Source organism: Pseudovirgaria hyperparasitica (assembly GCF_010093815.1).
Source record: "Pseudovirgaria hyperparasitica strain CBS 121739 unplaced genomic scaffold EJ05scaffold_16, whole genome shotgun sequence".
Classification (NCBI taxonomy): domain Eukaryota; kingdom Fungi; phylum Ascomycota; class Dothideomycetes; order Acrospermales; family Acrospermaceae; genus Pseudovirgaria; species Pseudovirgaria hyperparasitica.
The window spans coordinates 691,411-713,664 of NW_022985564.1; the positions used below are offsets into that span (position 1 = coordinate 691,411).

Genomic DNA, 22,254 nt, shown 5'->3' on the forward strand with positions numbered 1-22,254 from the left:
AGAAGATCGTTCCAGTATTCTGGAGCCTCAATTCATAACGTCGCGCTTGATCAGTTAAGGATGGAAAATGCTGGCGTATGTAAAGTTCGACCAGCCAGGAACGCTGCTGCGTGAATACGCTAGGTCCCGAATTACCGTTTAGCTCTCCGACACAGTCCCAAGATTCCATCTGGTTATGCTATTCATTGAGATTAATGCTTGGGTGTAGTACCAAGTCAAAAAGCAAGAGGCGCTGTACTATCGATCAGGACCGAAATTCATTGAACGAGTCCAACTTGGACATAGGCGGTATTACGGCTAGCTAAGAATTTACTTCTCTCCATGCACTCGGAAGCAATCATGCAGCTTTCAGTATACACAAGGAATCTTGGTGCGTTCTCATAGCATAATTCAACTTTCGTTCTTCAAACTACACTGTACCTGCTCTACAGTAATCTACGATGGCCGTCGACACGCATCGCGCATTAGATCGCAGTTGCCGGGCGAACGTCAATGCCAAGCCTGTTCCTCAACACAAAGTACCAACTGACTGCAGCGATTTCCAGGAAGACATGAACATTCCTATCCGCCATCTGAATATGCTATAGTATGCCTACGCGAAACGTCCCTACCCGGGAACATCGAAGTCCCATCCGCGCTCCCCCGCGATCCCCGGTTCGAGCGGCTTTCAGATTCCCTTCCGACCAGCACCTACTCATAACGACGCAGAAAGAGGTCTCGATATGGGACCGGGACGGCGTGAGACCGGTGTTTGAATCTGGCTCGTGTGGAATTCTTGCAGCTAGGGAAGCTCATGACGGGAGTGGTCTGCTAGCCATTGCAGATGACCATGTTGTTGTGCTGCACGATTTACGGCAGGCCTTGGATCGAAGCTACAGGCTGCGCGGAACAGACGTGAGTTCCTCTCAAGACGCAAGCTGCTTCGCATGATCGAGAGAGCCTGACAAGGTCCTGTAGGGCAAAGTTCGTCTGTTGGAGTATGCCAGCGACTCACAGAGCATCTATTTCACTACCTCGCTACAAAACGCCGTCCAAATCTACTCTCTCAAACAGTCTGCCCTCCTGACTCCTCTGTCCGATCTTCCGGCTCCTCCGACCGCGCTTGCTCTGTCGCCGACCTCGCATCTCCTCATCACCGCGTCCGAGAACCCTGCAGCGATATACATACATAACCTTGTCTTGAAGACACCACCACAGCTCCTCCAGCCTAGATCCTCCACCAGTCCCGTCGATGTGATTGTCTTTCATCCCGAGCGACCAAACATATTCCTGCTGGGGTTCAGAGACGGAACACTCACAGCGTACGATGCTTCTCGGCTTCCTGTGGCGAGGGGGGTCAAGCACCACCGGCAGACCGGAGAGATCAGCAGCTTCAAGAGCTTGCATACAGTGATAGGTCGTCAAGAGAGAAGCATTGCATCCGAAGGCGGTGAGAGTGTAGTCAGGAGGACCGTCGCAATCACTGGAGCGGCTTTTATCAAAGGCTACCAATCGCGAGCTGTGAGCATCGGGAGAGATGGAAAAGCCCGCATTGTAGACTTTGATCTAGGTGGCAAGATTCTCAGGACATGGCATGTCAAAGCGCCAGCTACATCGTTATCTGTCTATCAAACAAAGCCTGCTTCGCCGACAGGGCAGAGTCCTGGCAAAAGAAAGGCTGCCAGCCGCCCAACTTCACAAACTTCCTCTACGCAATCGACTGCCTCTGATCACATCATTGCTATCGGCAGGCAGGATGGGAAAGTCTTGCTCTTCAACGCCATCGGACTCTTGCTGCAAGAGAAGGTCGTGGATAGCGACTCGAATCCTGTGCTGGGTGTGCACTGGACTACGAGAGCCGCGAGGCCTATGGCCTTGGAACCGAATACAGCCAGTAAAGCAGCGAGCCAGGCCAATAGTGAAAATCCCAGTGCCATAAGTAGTGCCCTTGGATCCCAGAATGGTGACCTGACCAGCAAGGAGCAAACTATTGAGCCGGAGGCAGCAGCAAAACAGGAGCACGCTTCCGATCTAGACGACTTTCTGGCCAATGAAGAGGATTGGACAGAGATTGCCCCTACGGAAGAAATCACGCCTCTGGAAATCGAAGGCAGTCTTGGAACCTCGATTGACGAAGACATGTCAGGGACAGTAAACTTTACTCCCTTGAAAAGCACGGTCGAGAGGCAGGTACCAGCTATTCCTGCATCGAACTATATGGATTTGTTCTCCCCTGTGAAACCGGGGCAAGCAATCGACCCTCCTGTGTCTCCCAAACGGAATGCACGAAGGATACGCCCTCGTCTTAGAAGCTCAACGTTTGTTGATAAGAGCTCTAGGGAGTTGGATTCGGCTCTTCATTCATCATTGAATAGTGTCCCGGACGACTTTTCAGCTGGTGAACCTGACCTCGCGCAACGTGGTTCGATAGTAAGAAGCACTGAGAAGCTCGACGCTGCATCACAACCCGAGAGTGCTTGGGAAACTACTGATGAAGCATCGCCTCTGACCGCGAAAGGCTCAAACGATGCCCTAGATGCCGCATTGCAATCGGAAAATGCATGGGAGACTGCGACAGAAGCATCCCCGACATCAGCAAAGAAATCCGACGATACACTTCACGCTGTGGGAGAAAGATCAAATCCTCCCAAGCTTACCGTGCGACGTGCACCAAAGGCACGAAGGAAAAATAGACCATCTGGCCACGCTCGTATGCCAGGAGCTTTCATGGCTTCTGACATGAGCCTTCTTCCCAGAACAGAAGCTCTGATCTCGATAGAACCTGGCGGTGTGGGTGCTATACGAAGGAACCAAACCGATGGGTCTGGCTCCCACCCAAGAAAGATCGGAAATATAGCTATGCTGGCACCATATATCAATCGGCCGCAAAAGTCATCGCAATCAAGCAATAAGTCGATCGACTCATTGGTGAAGCCACTCGCTATACCAAGTCCAAAGCTTCATAAGCAATTGGACATGGACGAGGACATCTGGTGCACTTCGACTAACGCATCTCCATTGACAGCCATTCGACCATCCCGGAAGAGTAGACGGTCGCAACACATCCAATCTCCCTTAGACTCTGATATCCAGTCACCATCTCTACAGTCTGATGGCGCTCTAGACGACACAGCGTTCCGCTCCTCTGCCTTTCTCCCCATCTCCCACGACCCGCGATGCTCCAAGGCTCCCCAAGTACGGCCATCTCCTCATCCCTTACACAATGCTAGGCCACATCACCCCCGCTCTCCGAGATCCCCAGCCTCTGTCCTTGCCGGGTCTCCCCATTCGCCCGTGTACGGGTATTCACCACCATCCTCATCGAAGCCTAGTGGCGACCCGCCGTCAAAACTTGGACCAGGAGCAGCACGGTGTGATCCTCTCAGTATGCACGAGTGGTTTCCACGTAGGAGTTCGCACGCAGCAAAGACCTCGAAGGCTCCTAGGCCATCTAATTCTAGAATCACAAATGATGACTTTGGTACGCCACTCCGGAGACGTCTTCTACCTAATCAATCGCCCGGATCACCTCTCTCACACGACTCGCCCTTCTTTTCTAGATCGCCCGAGTCGCCCAGTAGCCTGGTTGCCATCCAAGATCATCGCACAGCTACGTCTTGCTCCCAGTATAAGAGCTCCGCAAGTACCGCGATGCCGCCGTGTCAGCATGAGGCTTGTGCGGAAATGCGTGATGAGATGACTCGTATGCGACAGGACATCGAGCAAATGAAGCTGGAAATGAAGGAACTGAGGGAGCTTGTACGGCCAAGGTCAAAAGGGGGTTTGGGGTTTGGGATGGGGAATAGTCGTGGGAGAGAGGTGGTTGATGTTGATGGAGTACCCAACGTCGAATGAGAATACTGTTCCTATTGCTGTCTAAAAGTGTTCATCTGTTTCCATGCCTTGTTGAATGATGAATCGTAGGAATGATTGTGGCTCGGTGTCATGAGGCTGACGCGGATTAAACATTGGCGTCCCTTTTAAGGCTAGAGTTAAGGCAGGGGCGACGGGAAGCGGTTGCTTCGGCACTCCCCAATCCATGGACTAGCGTACTCTCAACATCTGTTGATGAATCCTCACTTCTCTGCTCTTCATCCCATCAATTACCTCGCGATATCATCTGTTTAGTCGTTTTACAGAGATCCGTAGCTGCATATACCCTTATCTGTTGTTTAATCCACTCGTTGTCTGCAGCAGTGTAGTTTCAATTTCCATTTCAGGTGCACACACCACCCACCACTAGCTCAACTAATTGCTTGCCAAACAAACTTCCAACACTATGGACTCTCACAACGAACTCGTCAACACTGTTGTCGAACGCATCCGGGACTTCCACGAACGGAAAGTTCCCTTCAAGATCTACCATGGCTCGACAAACAGCACGCGCGATGCCGGCTTCCAGCGCGACAAGATTGTGGACACGAGCAAGCTTGATCGGGTGCTGAAAGTCGATACGACTGCAAAGACGGCACTCGTCGAACCGAATGTGGGCATGGACCGGCTGGTGGAGGAGACGGGAAAGTGTGGTCTGGTCCCGGAGGTCGTCATGGAATTTCCTGGCATCACGGCAGGCGGCGGATTCGTGGGCATGGCGGGCGAGAGCAGCTCTTTCCGATATGGCTTCTTCAACCAGACCGCGAATTGGATCGAGGTTGTTCTGGCGAATGGCGAGCTTGTCAAGGCTTCGCCGACCGAGAATCAGGACTTGTTTCGTGGGGCGTCTGGGTCGTTTGGCACGCTTGGTGTTTTGACGCTGCTTGAGATTCGGCTTGTGGAGAGGAGGAGGTTTGTCGAAGTCACATACGATCCTGTGTCTTCGATTCCGGAGGCTGTGGCTAAGATTGAGGACTGCAGGGCGAACAAGGAAGTTGAGTATGTTGATGCTATTCTGTACAGCGCGAATAGCGGTGTGATTGTCACTGGGAGACAGACTGACGGAGCGACTGGTCTGCGGAAACAAGGGTTCCTCAAGTCTACTGATCCATGGTTCTATCTACACGCCAAGAAGATTCTGAAAAAGAACAAGGAGAAGCCGACCAAGGAGCTGGTGCCGATCGAAGACTATCTTTTTCGCTATGACCGTGGTGCTTTCTGGACTGGAGAGTATGCGTTCAAGTGGTTCGTGACGCCGTTCAACCGCATTACCCGATGGGCTCTGGACCACTTTATGCACACGCGTGTGATGTATCATGCCCTTCACAAGAGCGGGCATTCGAAGCAATACATCATTCAAGACCTGGCAATTCCGGTGTCGAGGGTGCAAGATTTCATCCAGTACGTCGACGACTCATTTGGTATCTACCCGCTCTGGCTATGCCCGTTGAGAGAGGACGGCAAATACGCAGCATCGCCGAACGGCGGGAAAGATTCCATCCTCGAGACGAACGAACACCTCCTGAATGTCGGCGTATGGGGTCCAGGCCCGACCAAGTACCCCGAGTTTGTGGAGAAGAACAGAGAGATGGAGAGCAAGGTGCGCGAATTCGGCGGCGTGAAGTGGCTATACGCACAGGCCTTTTACACCGAGGAGGAGTTCTGGTCCATCTACGACCGCCAGGCATACGACGAGCTACGGGCAAAGTACCATGCGAGCAATCTGCCGACGGTGTACAGCAAGACGAATGCGCCGCTGGTAGAGCCTGTTCCGGATCCCTCGACCTGGCGGGGCTGGCTGCGACACAAGACGTTTGGCGTGTGGCCGATTAGTGGAGTGTATGGGGTGGTGTCGACGGTGCTGAGCAAGGAGTATTTGCTCAAGAAGTGAGCGTGTGTTATGTGGTAGGCTCTACAATCGTTTCTTGAAATGATGTACAATGTTGGTATAGATAGATAAGGTACTGCTTAATTAGCTGTGGATGGTTTTGGATAGAGCGGATCACAGTTCACTAGGGCTATACCTGCCGAATACACACCATGCCGGTACTCACTATGGCTCCGAAAGATGTTAGTAGCATTGTATAATATACATGTATCAACAACTCTATTTATACACACTGCTGCTACTAGGCGTCGGATCAGGTGGGAGCGGCGGCGGCGGCTGTTAGCGGGACGGAGCAGCACACAGCACAACCACAGAACCTTCGCCCCACCAAGCAAGCCTCCACCAGCGTCCGACAGTCCACCCAGCCTTCTTCTTCACACTCCCACAATTCGCTTTGTTCGTCATACGACCTTCTTTCTTTACTCTCTGTCCACGTTTTCTTGCAGGTCACTCGACCGTCAATCTCTCTTCATTCCACCCAGTGGGTTATCATGACCGCTCCTCTCTCGCTATCCATGTTGCAACGGATTCCCCGGTCCCTCTCTGCACCATGACTGCTCACACAGCGTAACCGCTTTCGAGACCACACTTCGAATTAAATCACCAATAAAAAAGGTATCCAATACTACTACCACTCGACTTCAAACATCAGCACCACGCGCCGCCTAAAAGGCCTTTTCTCCCATACCTATACAGTGCGACGTGGCTTCATCATGCTGAACCCAACCCGAAAGGTGTTCAACTGCATCGTCGACGACAGCGCCCTAGCCTCCGGGCTCCGGAAGAATACACGTGATGGTATCCGGAAATGGGTGAGCGCAGGTGCAATAAGGCTATTTGTCCCGCTTCACAGTAAGGCTTCTGGCGGCAGCATCATTGGCTCGGCCAGCTCTCTGACACACCTCCCAATATAGCCCTGGAGCAACTGAAACTACTGAAGAACATCAACGGCCGCATAGGCTCCGATGCGCGCGAAGCGATCAACTGGCTCGACGAGATTACCTCGCTGCCGAACTCGGGCGTCTACTTGCAGGAGCCGGACCAGGCATACAGTACTTGGGAAGAGGTGGAGGACTTTATGCTCCCGGAGACGCTGCTGTCGGAGAGGCACGCAGAGCACGACGAACCAGATGTCCTGGCTGGGGACTTTGAGCAGTCCCTGGGCTTGCATGCTGCGCACGAAGAGTCCGACCAGGCTTCGCTGAACTCCAGCCAGAGCTTCGAGCGTCGGCCGCTGACGCCCTGCTCGCCCAGTTCCTTGTCTCCCGGCACGAGCCCCAGAAAACTGGCACGAAGTCCAAAGAAAGCGGCGGTAGAGGGCGACAGGAAGAATGTGTCTGACTATACTGCGAGAAACAGCCTGGATGGGGTTGCGGTTGCAGACGTCGAGGAAAATGGCGCACCACGCATGTTGCGGCCGCTGTTCAACCACTCCGTGTGGCTGATCAACCAGGAGCCAAACTCCGAAACGGCGCTCCAGAATTTTATTCTTTTGACCAACGACATGAAGAAACAAGCCGTTGCCTCCAAATTCGGCATACGGGCCCGTCGTCTCGAAGAGCTCCGTGACATCATCGGCCGTGAAGACCGCGACCTAAAGAACCGCGTCCAGCTGTTCAAGAAAGAAAGCAAGGAACTATACTCGCCCCCGGGCGCGTTGCTCAATCGTACCCCTGTTGGTCCAAAGAAATCCCGCGAATTCGTTCAGGAGAATGTTGCTGGCATCACAACCCCGAAAGGCAACTCACGCGGCTCGGCCACATCAAACGGCCACATGCTCGACCCAAACGAGTTCTCCCGCAGCCCGCCACCGTCGTCTCGGAGCGGTGGTGGTCGTGGTGGGAGAACGCCGGTCAGAGGTCCGCCGCGTGGGCCCTTTCATGCCTCCTCGCTCGACCGCAACTCTCCCCGGGGGCTAACTCCATCACCCAACCCGGCACGCCCAATCGACCCAGACTCGTTCTCACGGCCTACGCCGGCAGGTCGTGCTATGAGAGGCGGCAGACGAAGACTATGGGAGCCAGCCTAGTGAAACACGGGCCTCGTCGACGTATTATCGACCTGCCTCGCCCTATGTCCTGATACCGAACCATGTGTCTCCACGAGCACGCGCAAACTTTTTCTTTGGGCTTTCGAACTGGGGAATCTGCCGGCTTTGCACGTTGGTGGTGGCGGTCCCGACGGAATTGATGGATGCCTGGTTGTGGTTTATGCGATGCGGAGCAATGTCGTTGTTGTTGTCGTCGTGGCGATTAGTGTGGAGTATGCTGTGTTTTTTTTGCAGACTTCACACAGCACGGCGCGCTGGGCGGGGCCATTCGTCGTCACTTAACTCTGATGCCCAGCAGCTCATACATGCACCACAACAACGTACGCGCACGCATACACGCATACACGCATACACAAACAAACAAACAAACAAACAAACATACATCACTGTCAAAAAGTCTCGTCTATGCAGACAACGCGATATATAACCCGGAAGAAAGAACGGAGGTGTGTCTGTGTGGAAAATATGCAGGTCGGCTCGTAGTAGTAGTGGTAGTAGTAGTAGTGGTGGTAGTGGTAGTAGTAGTAGTGGTAGTAGTAGTATCGGATCGTATTTGTCTCGGTAATTACAATTGTTTCTGCCGCCCGCTGGAGGGAGGAGTGATGATGGGGTTTTGAGTTTTTGCATGCATAATTGCGTACGTCAACACATGTACACACACGGAACGTACGTACACACACACACACGGAACGTACGTACACACACACACACGGAACGTACGTACACACACACACACGGAACGTACACACACGGAACGTACACACACACACGTGTACACATGGAATGTTTATATTTATATTTATATTTGTATTCAATATTCAACATTAATACGCACACATTCGATGTTCACTGGCGGCAATACAAGCACAGGCGGAAATACAGGCGGAAAGACAAGCGGAAAGACAAGCACAAACAAACAAACAAACAAATGGACACAAAATCAAAAGTCAAGAATAAAACCTTCGTTCGTTCAGAGGTATTTTGTTTCGAGTGTCACCTTTGTATCCGGTTTTAGGGGGGAAAGGGGGGAAGGGGGAGGGGAAGGGGGAATGGAAGTGGGAAGGGAAACTGGGCTTGGGTTGGGGATGTGGTTTTGGGCTTTTCTTCTTCTTATCTCTTTTTTCTTCGTTTTCTTCTGTTTTTGTTTTGTTGTCCTTGTGTGTCTTTTTCTTTTGTCTCACTCTCTTTGTCTCACTCTTTGTCTCACTCTTTGTCTTCTGCGTGTGTACTATAATTAGGAATAGGTATAGAAAGGACAGAAGGACAGAAAGGTTATGCTGTGTTGTGGTGCTGTGGTGTGGTGTGCTGTGGTGTGGTGTGCTGTGGTGCTGTGTTGTGGTGTGGTGTGCTGTGTTGTGGTGTGCTGCTGTGGAAATGTAGTGTGCTGTGTTGTGGAAATGGATCTACAGGGTTCTTTCTCTCTCTCTCTCTCTCTCTGTGTGTGTGTGTGTGTGTGTGTGTGTGTGTGTGTGTGTGTGTGTGTGTGTGTGTGTGTATCTATCTGTCTTATTTGATGATCAGCTTACAACTCTGTCCTTGACTCCGGGGTATCCGTCCATAGCCTCGGACTCTTGACTCTTGACTCTGACTCTTGACTATCTGCATCTAGCCATGCCTACAGACTAACTTCCAACCCAGACTTTAGACTTCCGACTTCAGACTTCAGACTTTTTTTTTTTTTTTAAAAAAAGCTCTGTCCCTTTGACACACTCACTCTATAGGCCTCTCTACCATCTCTAACCTCGGACTTCTGACTTTTCTGACTCCAGACACCCTGACCCCTCCTCCCCCTTGACTCTTTGTCGGGGGTACCCCCTTTTTGACTCTGGTTGTAATTATTAGCTTTCCCGGACCCTCTCTCTGACTTTCCAAAGTAACTAATAACTCTTTAAAATCCAATCCCCATGTATTATTGTCTAGATTATTTTCTATTCGTTTTCTAGTTTCCATGATTGTTATCAATTATCAATTATCATTAGCATTAGCATTTGTCATGGATTGATATATATATAAAGACTCTTAACGACTCTCTTGAGACTACAGGCATGTTTATCTTTTCGTCTTGTTATATATCTTGTCTTGGGTGTGTTGTTGGTTTGTGCTTCGGTGTATCGGTGCTTGGTTTCATGTATTAGAGAGAGACTTACCCTACAACATGCACTCACTCGATACAAACATACATACATACATACATACATACAACCCTATAACAAACACACACCGTCTCCCTACGTCTCTCTCTCTCCGTTATCGTTCCGTCCCACCCTTGATCATTAAATCAAATTACTATATATATATACATATATACACAGTGTAATGGACGTAAGAGACGCGATTGACGTCACCAACTCTTCATCACCTGACTAAATTCATATAACATGTTGTGGCATATATATAGTATATATAGTACATAGTATCTAGAGCATGAAGAAAGGAAGGAGACCGAGAAAAAGCAGGAAGAAATTACTTCCGCAATCTTATTATTGTTCGTCGCTATCGAGTGGATAAGTAGGTAAGTTGATGCGTAGATAGATGGATGGAGGTAGTCAAAATTCATATTCAAAGGATTACTAGCTGTATGTATACATTTGCATAGTGGAGCAGCGTGCGCAGTCGAGATATCAACAACGTACCCCTACTGCTGAGATCCATGTGCTGGAGTCCACTCCTCCTCCTCCACACCTCCACCCCCTTTTTAAGATCCGAAACGACACCCACAATATATACATATATACATACAATACAACACCCACCCACTCACTCATCCTCCCCGCTCATCCCACCACTACTCCACCTCCCCGCGTCCTCCCTCACCGGCCCAAACCCAGGCGTGCCCCTGCCCCCCTCTCCAGCAGCACCCATCGGCACCCTCTTACTCGGCACGCCCTCGCCCTTCTCCACCATCCTCATCGGACTACCCTCGCGCCACAGCAAACTAGGCGGCAAGCCCAGACTGGGGATGCGGTCGTCGGCAGCAGCAGCGCTGATACCACTACTCCCTCCACTAGCGCTACCACTTCCGTGTGCGGGGGCGACGCGCGGACTGGGGCTGGCGCGCGGGCGCGGCGCAATGTCGTCGTTGTAGAACGAGTCGTAGAATTTGGAGAGTGCGAGCTCGTCGCTGCAGACGCGGCGGACGGTGTCGTAGAGGGCTTCGGCGCTGAGCGCGGGTGCGGCAGGGGCAGGTGCGGGGACGGGGATGGGGTCTGGGAGAGGGCGGGCCATGGGCGACATGGTTGGGGAGCGGAGGTAGGAGTTGCTTGGGTTGTTGCGGGAGTAGGAGGTGTCGAGTTTGAGGGCGGTGTCGAAGCGGGACTCGCGCGAGAGGGCGGCGCGGTTGTTGTAGAGGCGGTTGGCGAGGAGGAGGAAGTCGCCGTCGGTGGTGATTTGCGCAATCAGCACGCCCGACTTGTGGATGAATTGCGTGTATTTGTAGTCCGGCTTGCCCCAGCTGTACTGGACGTCGACGTCGGCGGGGAACGAGGCGGCGGATTCGACGTCCAGCACGAACCCGAGACTGCGCAGAAGGGCCTTGTGGTAGACAAACTCGTCAGAGACGGCTTGAGGCGCGAAGCTGGACGAGTCAAAGTAGTGTTTTGGCTGTTGTTTTGGCGGCGGAACAGCGAGGCGAATGCGATAAGGAGCGCGGAATGGATTGATCTCGGTAATGTCGCAGCCTTCAGCGATTGGCAGTTCTACAAGCTTCAGTCCAAACTTCTCCACTGTCGAGGCCCAGCTCATGATTGCATCCTCAATCAGCTTTGATGTGACATTCATCCAATCTATACGGATATGATAGCAATTGTCCGGATTGTGCAGCCTGTCATAATGAAGATTCACAATCTCCGGGCGGTAACACCTCTTTCGCTGGCCAACATCATATCGCATCGAGTGGCTCAGCATGACCTGGCGTCGCGGCGTTTGAGCTCCCGTTGGTGTCTTCTCCCCATCCTCAGATTTTGACCCATTCGAAGAACGACTTTCCGGGCGGCCCGACCGTATAGAACGCTGGTACAAAGGCGACGATTTTGGTGGGTTGTCCGACAGAGGCGTCGCGGGTACTGACCTGTCCGCTCTCCTTGACCCGAACCAGGAACCCATACGTGATTCTGGACGTGGGGCTCGATACTCGCTGGCAATCTGATAGAAGTACTGACCGTCACGGAACTGATGTCTCTTTTGTACGTGCTGGAATAGGCCTTGCTTCATCAAGTCATTACCCACTACAACAGCGTATTCCCGCGATTCAATGTCCACAAAGTTGTGCAGCAGCCAGGTCGTGAGGTCTGAACCAACGAAACAGTTGTAATGCAGTTTCCAATGCCATCGTCGGTCGCGCATAGGTATGCCATCCTCGCCCTGTATGTCTTGCGCCAATTTTGCAAGGTCAAGCTTGTCCGAGTGGTACGCGCCCACATCCTCAAAGATCTGTGTTTCAAACAGAGCTGGCTCCCCTTCGGTAAGCAGCTTGCTCTCCACACCTGCAGCAACTACAGCAGACGGATCTCTGGTCTGGTATTCGATTGCTAACGGGTTGGGATCCTTCTGTTTATGGGGCAGGTTCGGAAGGTGACGCTCCTCGGGTGGTATCCATCGATTTCTTTGCCAAAGCTGTGTGAGCTTCTTGATGCCCTCGAGACGGACTTCCTCTTCGGAGTCTTCAGGAACAGGTCTACGTGTATTATGGGGCAGTTCAACGGGGATCAAAACAAATCTTGCTCGCCAGAAATGAAGAGGTTCTAGAAAGTCGTCCTGGTATCCAGCAAGGAACGCGTCAACAAGGTTCCAGTTGAGATCGTCCATCGGAGGTTTGAGTACAATTTCTCTCGGCGCATAGCCATCAGCGAGCTGTGTTCGAATCAGAGGCTTATACGTCAGAGGCTTGTCCACGCCATCCTGAGTCTCTAACGCAGTAGTGGGCTTGCGATGATATCTCTTCACCTCGACCTCGCCTGCACTGATGCAAACCAGTTGATGAATGACACTTCCAACAGACATGTAGACGCTATCACCGTCTTGCGACATGTACTTCTCATCAAAGATGTTTTCGACTTTTGTCTGGGTTCCAGCTACCTGGGCTACCGATGGGCCTATGATGATCTGAAATCCATGCGAGAGCCTGAATGCTACCAGCTCGCGGATAAGAGGTTCCTTGAGTTTGTCTGTAGGCTCGTCATCGTCGTTATGGATGACCTTGTACGGACTTTCATGATATTCCGTGGCGAGTTGATCGGCAGTTGGAAAATAGTCATTCGTCAGCGGGACAGAGGCAGGAGAAGATAACGACTTCCACTTGATATCTGACGTGCGCAGAGGGCGTGGAAAGACATGCTGCCATCTCCGGAATTGGCTTGCAATGCTGAAGTTGTTCTTCTTTGGATTGCAGGGGTTGACCAGCACCAGCCACGGAGCGAGTGCATTTGTTGGTGACAGCGTTTTTGGGATTATCGGACCCCCACCACTTGTTGACAGGTTCAGTTTCGGCCCTGTCTGATTCTGGAGAGCCCTAGAGCCGGCCAATAGAAAGAGCGAGCCGGTGTCTCTTGCTCCAAAAGTCCTATGGTTGCTATCAACCTTGGTTGTTTCGGAATTGATGGTTCCAGTGGAACCCGCGGCTCTCTCCACAGGCGGAGAGCTGTCCCTGTCCGTTACATGAGACGAACTTCGGATAGTAATGGGCTGTGAAGGCCTCTCTTCCTTGTTGGTGTCGTGCTCTTCAATCTCTCCCAGCCGGGAAGGTGGTGGACTGGGATCAACAGACCGGTTGAGTAAACTCGACATCCTCCTGATTGCCGGAGAAGGTGTATCAGTTCTCTGCGGCGGAAAGAAAGAAGACTCGACCGTTGTCGCTTTAGGGGTACCTGATGTGCGATCTGATCTCTCGCGTGCGATTTTCCCCATGCTGATGCTAGGTGATTCCACTGAGACGGGATTGATGCTAACACTGGCCGCGGGAACAAACCCCTTCTTGCCGAAGCTAATGTTCCGTGATAAAAGATTCAATCGAGGCAGACCCTTAGCAGAGCTGGATCCGGTACTGCCCTTCAATGTTTTATCGTCCGTACGTTTCTTGACTTCAATACGAGTACCCTGATCGGCAGAGGGTACTGAGCGTTGTGGCAGGTCAGTTTTAGTGGGTAACCTTGGTAAAGAGTTCTGTGGAGAAATTTGCTCTTGCGACGATAGCCAATTGCTGTAAGTCAAAACTTCAGGTTGCTCACTTGCGTTGCTATCTCTGTGCTTGGTACTTGGACCGCGCGATGTCTCGCGTGTCTTTACAGGTGGCGAGGAACCTAGCCAAGCCTCATACTGACGAGACCTCTTGTCCACTGTTCGGGGTCCGAGATTCGACTGCTCTCGTACACTGGACAACCGATTATTGTTTCTTTCGCCCATTATCTGATGCAGATCGATATTTACTGAAGTTGGTGGCCGAGCAGACGTCCCAAGTGATGAGCTCAAACGAGGGAGTACAGAAATGAACGACTCATGTACGCTAGAAGGCTGGTACTGGTGTCTTTCTATATCGTCCAAGACTTTCTGCTCAAAGCCATTGGGGAGCTGCCGATGGTCTGGAGGATTGAAAACTTGGTCGTCGTAGGCTTTCATCCAAAATGTGTTGAGATATCGGACGTAGTTTCTTTCTTTGGCATTAATTGGGCGATGTGGCTCTGTATCGTTTGAATCAGGCCCAATATCGTTGTCCATATCGTCAAACGATAATGTAGTTCGAAGACCACGAGACGTTGAACGTAGTTTGTCGTTGTATTTGCGAAGAAGCGCAGAGTATGTGCCATCAACATGCACAAATGGGACCGATATGCTGCTGAGCTCGTTTTCCATGACTCCCATCATCTGCAGTTCGTACATGCGACAACGCAGATTGAACGTCTGTGTTCGCGGTCGGGTCCTTGACGATGGCCTCTTCAAGATGCTTCCGCGAGAGAGTTCAACCACCTCGTCTGACGGTCCAGACCAGAAAGATACGTCCAGCCAATGTGGTATTGCATATCTCCAGTTGCCACCCGTCAGCTCTGATAGTTCCGGTGGAGGTGTACTTCCTTTGAAGCTGCTTCCCAGGCGTTGTTTTCGAGGGCTCCCAATAGCACCGAAATTGGCCGAAGTCTGCCTCGGCGTGAGGTCATCGAAACGATCAGCTCCCAGTTCCTTAGGTCCTCTTTGCGCAAGTGGAAGTGCAGCCTCTCTTGCTCCTGTCATAACGCGAGGGCTGCGATATGTGAAGAGAGGCACAGAATGGAGCGGCATAGGTGAGAGACAGACCAGATCAATCCCGATTCCGGAGCCGATCAGAGTGTCTGTAGTCAGCTTGAGCATGTTGTAGTCAACTTCGTGTACTCCAGTCCCAGGCGTGATGACTATCACAGAAATACCGGTGCGTACCAAGTCTCGGTCAATATGATCTTGTGAGAATTGGGTAACGGCGAGATTGATTGCCTCCAGAATGTTCCCCTTGGATGCTGTCGTGGGAATGCCGGCAATCTTGACACCAGGAACCTTTTTCCCGTTAGTCGTGCTCTCTTCCTTCGGTATGAGCGAAACGTCGCGGAGGAATGTGCGAAATTCCTTCTTGAGTTGGTACAAGATCTTTATCCAGTCACTGTTGGCCATTTCGCTAACTACAACTCGATAAAAGTCTTTGTATGAAGGCTCGGTGGTGGCATTGTTAGGGTCCTTGTCGTACTCGACACGCGTGAACAAGATTATGGACACCAAATGACGAGCATTGATTCTCATCCAACGCTTGAACAGCTCCGGGAGAAAGCCGTTGATAACCTTGTTGAACATGATCTCTCCGGTACCTTCGGTATCAAAATCCCACATCTCCTTTGACATTTGTATGAAGACAACATAGCGTGCAGACTCGCTCCGGAAAATTGGCTTGGTGGAGGGACAGAAGTAGGCCGAGTGTTTCGTCTCGCCATTCACAAATATATTCTTCACTGTGGCCTTGATCGTATTAAGGAACAGTAAATTTTGCCCTTTGTAAACGGTTCTCTGGTTCAACTGAGAAATGGCCAAACGCCACATGTCTGATCTCGCGAGATATTCATCTCGAAAGGTAATCTCGACATGCGATGCAGAATTGCTATTTTCGTCAGCATTTGTAAGGACGACGCTCATACGGTCACGAAATCCCATAGTCTTAGCGATGTGCTTGCTAACAGTGACTTGAAGATGCGGATACCGGTTCTTCAGCTCCGGTGGCATTGGTTTGCAAACGAACATGTATGACTTCTCGACGTCAACATCGCGCCCACCTGATATCGGCATACCCGACTCATCGAGCGTAAGCGTTACAGATGGCCTACGAGCTTTCTTTGAAGACTGACCAACAATCGACAGTCTCCGCACATTAGCGTCTTTGATGTCTGATTTGATGCGGAGGAGCGTGTCGGAAGATGTGTTCCTCACAAGACCTTGGAAGTCTCTGACAGCACTCGTATCCTTGACGGCAATGATCTGAACTAAAGAGCCATAGCTCAGACCAAGCTCCGGGAATTTATCGATGTTGAAGACAACGTCTTCACGAGACAAATCATCGCCATGAGTCCAGAGCGTGCATAGCTTTTGGAACTGTGTCGGCTTGTAAGAATTAGTGGACGGCGGCATTCTCGTTGGGTGTTATGTAGTATTGAACTCTGGAACGCGGCGCTCAGTGCATTGCGCCTTTGCTTTCGAAGGCGCGGGCTTCGTCGAATCGTTTGAAGGCGTCACGTGGCGCATCAAAGTTATTCAACGGTTATCTGCTAGTTGCTAACTCACACGCGAGCCTTGTGCACCATTTGACGTGGCGAAGTGAAAATAAACGATGATCGATCACGTACAAGAGTCCAGAGATGATTTCACGACATTGGGAAGTGCCAAGAAGTGAGCTTAAGGCCAATGCTAGTACTAAACTGGTTAGCGTACGATGCATCGCACCCCTTTCAAGCGTATATATCCTTGTTGTTACAGCAATGATATCGTTCTCAAGGGTGATGAACGAAAGCACATGTCATCCTTAGGTTATCAATATGAAAATAGAACAGTGTATAAGGAATAGGGATGCACGTGCTAATCACGATACAACACTTCCAGAAAGAGTGACTGATGAATATGATTTTAAGTAGACAGTAGACCTAGCGAATGTGAGCACTTTTGCAAAACCTGCTTGGATGCAGAATTTATCCAAAACACGGCCCTATCTTATCCTGACCACGGGCATTTAGAGGTCTCGGACGACGCGGGCACCAGCCCACGCGTAAGGGTAATTCCGCTGATACCAGTTGACACTATAATTAAGTCAGTGAGCTACGTATTTTTCCTTTGTAAATACACAGGATTAGACTTACAAACTCTTGCGCCCGGCAAGCCTTGGATGAGTAGCCCAAGATCCACCTAGAACGATGTTATGCTTACCGTCAAAGAAGTCGGCTATGTAGAGTAAGCAGAAGTGTCCACCTGATGTTTGTATGTCTTACCGGAGTAGCCAGGATATATATCCATAGGCTCGTAGCCTTCATGTCCCATTAACACTGTGCTCGTCCACTCCCAAAGACCTCCAAAGTCACCCTGACCGGAAAGTCTGTCACCGTTGGCGGCAACGGCTGTTGGGTGCCAATGCTTAAAGCCGACGTTCGCCCCACTGAGAGTAACGAAGAGTTCCTTGGGGTCTGTCCGGTGCACACCATCGGAGAAGCCGTTCGAATTGGTCTCTGATGGTGGCGTCTCCTGGACGCCGTTGTTTGAGAGATGACTGGAATTGTCAGCACAAGATATACTCACAGAGTTGATACTTACCCATTCACGGCAGGAATAGTATTTGCCAGATTCTTATTAGCTTCACGTGTCTTGTGATCTACATACGCATAGATACTTCGCACTTCCTCCTCTGATGGGATGCGCCCACCCATCCACTGAGCGCATGCGGCGACTTCATCGTAGGACGCGGAGACAGGCCAGTCAAGGACATACTTCAGAGGAACGTTACCGTATACCGTACGGACGTACCGATCCTGTTTATGTTACCAAACTACCGAGTGCACGGCGGCCCAGACTTACGATTGTTCCCTTAGCCAGAGGGTCACCGTCAGTGGCCCACGACGCAGGAATCTTGCCACTTTGGGTCGCTGTAAGATAATCGGCGTATTCGCCGTTAGTGATGGGTCGAGCCTTTGCCTCGAAAGCTTTGACGTTTGTTCTACGGCTCGGTACCTCGACATCCCATCCGTAATAGCGCGACGGGTCTCCAGTTCTATGTGCATCATCTAGGCCAAGGGTAATGGTGGCCTCGGGAACTTTAAACCACTGGTTTGGCACTGCTGCAGCTTGAGCTTGTGCGGCAAGCGCCTCAAAATCTGGAGCAGGAGTCACGGGAGGTGGGCGTGTCTTGTTGCTTTGAATCAGCATGTACAAGAGCGTCTCTAGGTGCATTATTTCATGTTCGTATCCAAACCATAATGCCCGTCGGACCAGAGAGTCATTCTCAGACTGTCCAGTTTGGTAGAGTTGCCGCACTCTCGAGCGGACCCTAGCCTGGTACTCGATGACCTCCTCGGCAGGCGGCCACTCGTCAGGAATCTCGCTATGTGCGTGACACTTTTCCGGGTTGTCGACATCCGGGTCGATACCTCGTTCGAATATCTTTTGATAGTAGGCCGGCTCGGTCGGCCGATCAGCGGTTGCACGAGTTAGATGAATGTCAAGGAAAGTTGGAATGTGGCCAAGATAGAAAAGGCAGACGTTGCGCAGCTCGATAGGCTTCGATAGCAATTCGGTCCCAGGAATCATCTCGCGCGTGACAAGATCCCACATCTTCCATAGCTCGTCCCATTCCCGCAAAGTGGGGACGGGTCGCGCCGCATATGTCTCAGGATCCATGGGGAAGAATACACGTGGCTTGGATACGAGATGCAAGCCTAGAAGCAGGCGAATTGTGGTTAGCGAATGTCGTACTGCAGCGGAGAAATATGATAATGCTGTCAGGGAGGAGAGGGAAGGATGATACACAGGCTGAGAGAGGTTTGCTTGCTTAGGCAGCACGATTTAGTTTACCCAAGATTACCAGGTAATGGATGATTCAGTCGCGTGCGTTGGGGACTTGTTCCTTCTACGGGGGCGGCAGGTGCGATGATGACATCAGGAATGATAGTTTGATGGGCAAGTGGGGCAAGGTAGTGTAAGGTAGCTGAGGTACCGTAGTGTAGTAGTGTAGGTAGTGTTTGTAGGTAGATATAGGTAGGTAGGCAGTGTATGCTAGCGCAAAGAAAAGGATTGCTCGTGCAGGTGATGGATGGGTAACAATCAACTTCATACTCACCATAGAAGCCAGCCCCATTTCGCCACTGTGCTGATTCCAGAAATCCGGTGCCTTGCCAAAGCTTCTCGGTCTCTGATGCTGAATACTTATGGCTCTCTTCAATACGGATGCGCTCTCCCTTGATGACTGCGACACCATCAACAATCACGTCTTTTGTAGGCGCCACAAAAGCAGCATGACGTCCATACGCTTCTTCGTACACGCCCACAGCCTCCCATTCGTCCAGATTGAATGACCCTTTACTGCCTAACAACTGATTGGCGTGCTTCAACCCATTCAAGGTGAATTGGTGGGTGACATTACTATCGTCGTTGTAGGCGCGATATACCTTTGGAGCATCTTTGCATGCGTCGATTCCAATGAGCATATTGTCCCCAGGTTGCAGTACCTGACAGAAATCGTCCAAGAAGGAAGCTGCTTCACTTCTTTTGAAGTTGCCTAGACTCGAGCCTAGTGAAAGGACCGTTTTGGGTTTCGAGGACATGGAAGGCCGTTTCAGCCATTCGAGACCGTCATTATAAGTACCGTGGAGAGCAGAGCATCTGACGTGCTTGTATGTTCCGGGGCGTATGTCGCTCAATGTGCGTTCCAGCTCAGCTAGGTTGAGATCTAGTGCAAAGTATTCAACTTCTTTTCCAGCTCTCTCGAGGGCTTGCAGAAGAATGTTGACCTTTCGTAGGTTGCTAGAATGCTATTAGTAACCGGCAACTATGGCTCCGGATACAGTGTCTAAAGGCCGAGGGAGCGGATCCTACCCGCTTCCAAGCTCCAATATAATCGAATGGGGCTGTATACGTTGAGCTATACGATCGGCATACAGGCTCAGGACCTCGATTTCAGCATTCGTGAGATAGTACTCGTCGAGATATGTTATTTTTTCAAAGAGCTTCAGGCCCTCCTCGTCATACAACAACAAGGTTGGCATGGTCTTCTTGCCGCCATCTGCTGGGCGAAGCCCTGTATGGATGCAATCGAGAATGTCAAACTCATCAGCATCACGGCGGATGTCGATGATGTTCAGAACAGGCGGAGCGCGATGAGCATCGCGAGACAGTTGGTGGTCCGACACTGGACCAGTGAAAGTGGACAAAGTTTGAATAGCCATTGGAGGGGAATGGCGACTCTTCGCCTCTGTGCTTGTAGGGTACATGTACGACGGCGTGGGATGCTTTATATCCATGACTAGAGACGTCGTTTACAACGATCTACTACAACCACCGAACACGCAAGGGAGGCCTTGCGCATGTACGGAATGCATGGTACGTCAGGATCAAGTCTCGCACAACGTTTGACAGTGGTGGAGCAAATCACAACAATTACCACAAGTACTTACCGAACGGTACGGCATGTGCAGCCAAGCCGAATGTGAGTTATATTCCTTGATGTAGGATAGTGCTCACCTAGGAAATTCATTACGCAAACGTGTTTGAAGGAGCCCCCCCTTTCGCATGTGCCGCGTCAATGGCAAGCAAAATTCAAGCCAGCATATCCGTTGCTAGTATGCATGCTAAGTATAGAGTCGAAAGCTAGAAAGCTAAATGGTTGTTAGCTAGCATTGAGGGCCTCGAAGCATTACTTTAGAGCGGAGTCATTCTGAAGTGAGCATGAAAGGCATATGAGATTCAGCAATTCGTTAGCAGCATCCAGTGTGCATCAAGTCTGCAACAGGTAGGTGAGAATTACTCCTGTCGTGACTGACACCGATCCCGAGGGAATGGCAGTGGCAGTTCCGGCTCTACCTAACTACCTAACCTTGGAAGTGGAGACATCAACTTTGTCAGCAATATATTTGTACCTTAGCAGATGCCAGGACCCGCCAGAGCTGCAGGTAAAACAGTCTGCGGGGTATATGTCGTCGACCTGCAGTCCAGTGGTGCGAAGTATCTAGGTGGGTGTTTTGAAAGGCGACATGAAGAGAAATTAGACTGGTGAAGTTAAGATCGATGAGGAAGCCTGGCAGATTCCTGAGCGAGCGGCTCCACTGCTAGGCCACGCGGCTACCTATGTCTGTTTGGTATATGGTAATGGTGATGGGCGTGTTGAATTGAAGAGAAGCCGTTTGCTGGACGATCAAGTCAAGATTTTCATCCCAGTCGCTCGAGACCAATAGGCTAGGTCTACGCCGTACGCCCGACAGCCCCCCTAGGACTGGACCCATAAGAGCATGTGGAGAAGCATTCATTCCCTTGTGTATGGACTGACTTGACTATAATAGGGACAGAGGGAGTTGCGATGGATGTGTCCAGGTGAATGTGGATGCTCGTGCAGAGAGATGACGTTGATGATACGGCTCGCATCTTCTCTAGGCTATCACGTGAGAGCCGCCAAGAGAACTCTGCCTGGATGCCTTATTGTGTTTAACTTTGGGTAGGCTGGGCCTCTTCTTCCTGGCATGCTTTGTTTGGCGTCATGCTGCATGTTAAGGGAACAAGAGTGTAAATGTAAGAGCGGCATGGGAATCTAATTGGGTGTAAAGCAGCACCCACCTCGGGCGTGTCGAATCGTTGGAGTGGACTACTGCGCACTTATACGGTATCTCTACGAGGAATGAGATGAAATCCAGTACATGCTGTTCTGACCATAGCGATTGAAGCCCGCTCCGATCGTGAGAGTGTGAGCAGCTCGAAATGCATCAGAGCCGGAGGGACGAGAGGAGGCTTTCAGGACGTGGAATGCTTTGAGACTGAGTGAATGGAATCAACAGCCATGGTTGTCTCAAGACTCAACGCAATGATCAGCAAGACGTGGCCATGCACGATCTCAGCCGACATTTAATGCTGCATCAGTTCTGCATATAAGGTGGTGCTGTCTGCTGTCTATCAGTCTTATAGCAGCGATGTGTTGACCTGCTACTCCAGGACGAAGCGGCATGTCAACGAAAAGTCTGCTCTATGAATCCATCCCACACCAAACAAGGGGGGAACCGGGGGGAGGGGCAGGGCGGGCAAAGTGGGCAGTGTGGGCAGTTTAGGGGCCATGACTGGTCAATTGGCTGCCTTGCCCGCCCGAGAGTTGCTTTTCTAGCGGGGTGAGTCCACTAAACTTGGAGAGGGGCAGGGAGGGGTTGACGAGCTCTAGGCGATGTACCAGGCTCCCAGGCCCTCAGGCTACCAAGCCCCCAGTGCCTAGCTACAGTATGTACCA

At 51.1% G+C, this 22,254-nt stretch overlaps 7 protein-coding genes across 7 annotated transcripts; 4 read left to right on the top strand and 3 right to left on the bottom strand.

The window, feature by feature from the left end:
• The first annotated feature begins 348 nt into the window (after positions 1-348).
• EJ05DRAFT_145351 (uncharacterized protein) lies at positions 349-4,046 on the top strand. Its single transcript, XM_033739277.1, has 4 exons — positions 349-370; positions 536-894; positions 958-1,029; positions 1,449-4,046. The coding sequence occupies exons 2-4, from the start codon at positions 824-826 to the stop codon at positions 3,832-3,834; spliced, it is 2,529 nt and encodes an 842-aa protein (XP_033597030.1). The 5' UTR covers positions 349-370; positions 536-823; the 3' UTR covers positions 3,835-4,046.
• Positions 4,047-6,146, top strand: EJ05DRAFT_145390 (FAD-binding domain-containing protein). The gene has a single exon (XM_033739280.1). It carries the CDS (start codon positions 4,259-4,261, stop codon positions 5,741-5,743), a length of 1,485 nt encoding a protein of 494 aa, XP_033597031.1. The 5' UTR covers positions 4,047-4,258; the 3' UTR covers positions 5,744-6,146.
• Positions 5,832-6,391, top strand: EJ05DRAFT_145398 (uncharacterized protein). The gene has a single exon (XM_033739281.1). The coding sequence runs from the start codon at positions 5,921-5,923 to the stop codon at positions 6,233-6,235; it is 315 nt and encodes a 104-aa protein (XP_033597032.1). The 5' UTR covers positions 5,832-5,920; the 3' UTR covers positions 6,236-6,391.
• EJ05DRAFT_145367 (uncharacterized protein) lies at positions 6,075-7,898 on the top strand. Its single transcript, XM_033739279.1, has 3 exons — positions 6,075-6,307; positions 6,356-6,592; positions 6,655-7,898. Exons 2-3 carry the CDS (start codon positions 6,454-6,456, stop codon positions 7,767-7,769), a joined length of 1,254 nt encoding a protein of 417 aa, XP_033597033.1. The 5' UTR covers positions 6,075-6,307; positions 6,356-6,453; the 3' UTR covers positions 7,770-7,898.
• Positions 7,899-8,525, bottom strand: EJ05DRAFT_145356 (uncharacterized protein). The gene has a single exon (XM_033739278.1). It carries the CDS (start codon positions 8,415-8,417, stop codon positions 8,028-8,030), a length of 390 nt encoding a protein of 129 aa, XP_033597034.1. The 5' UTR covers positions 8,418-8,525; the 3' UTR covers positions 7,899-8,027.
• Positions 8,526-10,335: 1,810 nt separating this feature from the next.
• Positions 10,336-16,421, bottom strand: EJ05DRAFT_533226 (uncharacterized protein; the record flags this gene model as incomplete). Its single annotated transcript, XM_033749117.1, has 3 exons — positions 10,336-10,481; positions 10,667-13,946; positions 14,379-16,421. The coding sequence occupies 3 exons, from the start codon at positions 16,419-16,421 to the stop codon at positions 10,426-10,428; spliced, it is 5,379 nt and encodes a 1,792-aa protein (XP_033597035.1). The 3' UTR covers positions 10,336-10,425.
• Positions 16,422-16,690: 269 nt separating this feature from the next.
• EJ05DRAFT_479553 (uncharacterized protein) lies at positions 16,691-20,706 on the bottom strand. Its single transcript, XM_033744695.1, has 7 exons — positions 19,866-20,706; positions 19,111-19,793; positions 17,853-18,709; positions 17,592-17,806; positions 17,273-17,547; positions 17,144-17,225; positions 16,691-17,083 (listed from the first exon to the last, which is right to left on the bottom strand). Exons 1-7 carry the CDS (start codon positions 20,213-20,215, stop codon positions 17,017-17,019), a joined length of 2,529 nt encoding a protein of 842 aa, XP_033597036.1. The 5' UTR covers positions 20,216-20,706; the 3' UTR covers positions 16,691-17,016.
• Between the last annotated feature and the right edge of the window lie 1,548 nt (positions 20,707-22,254).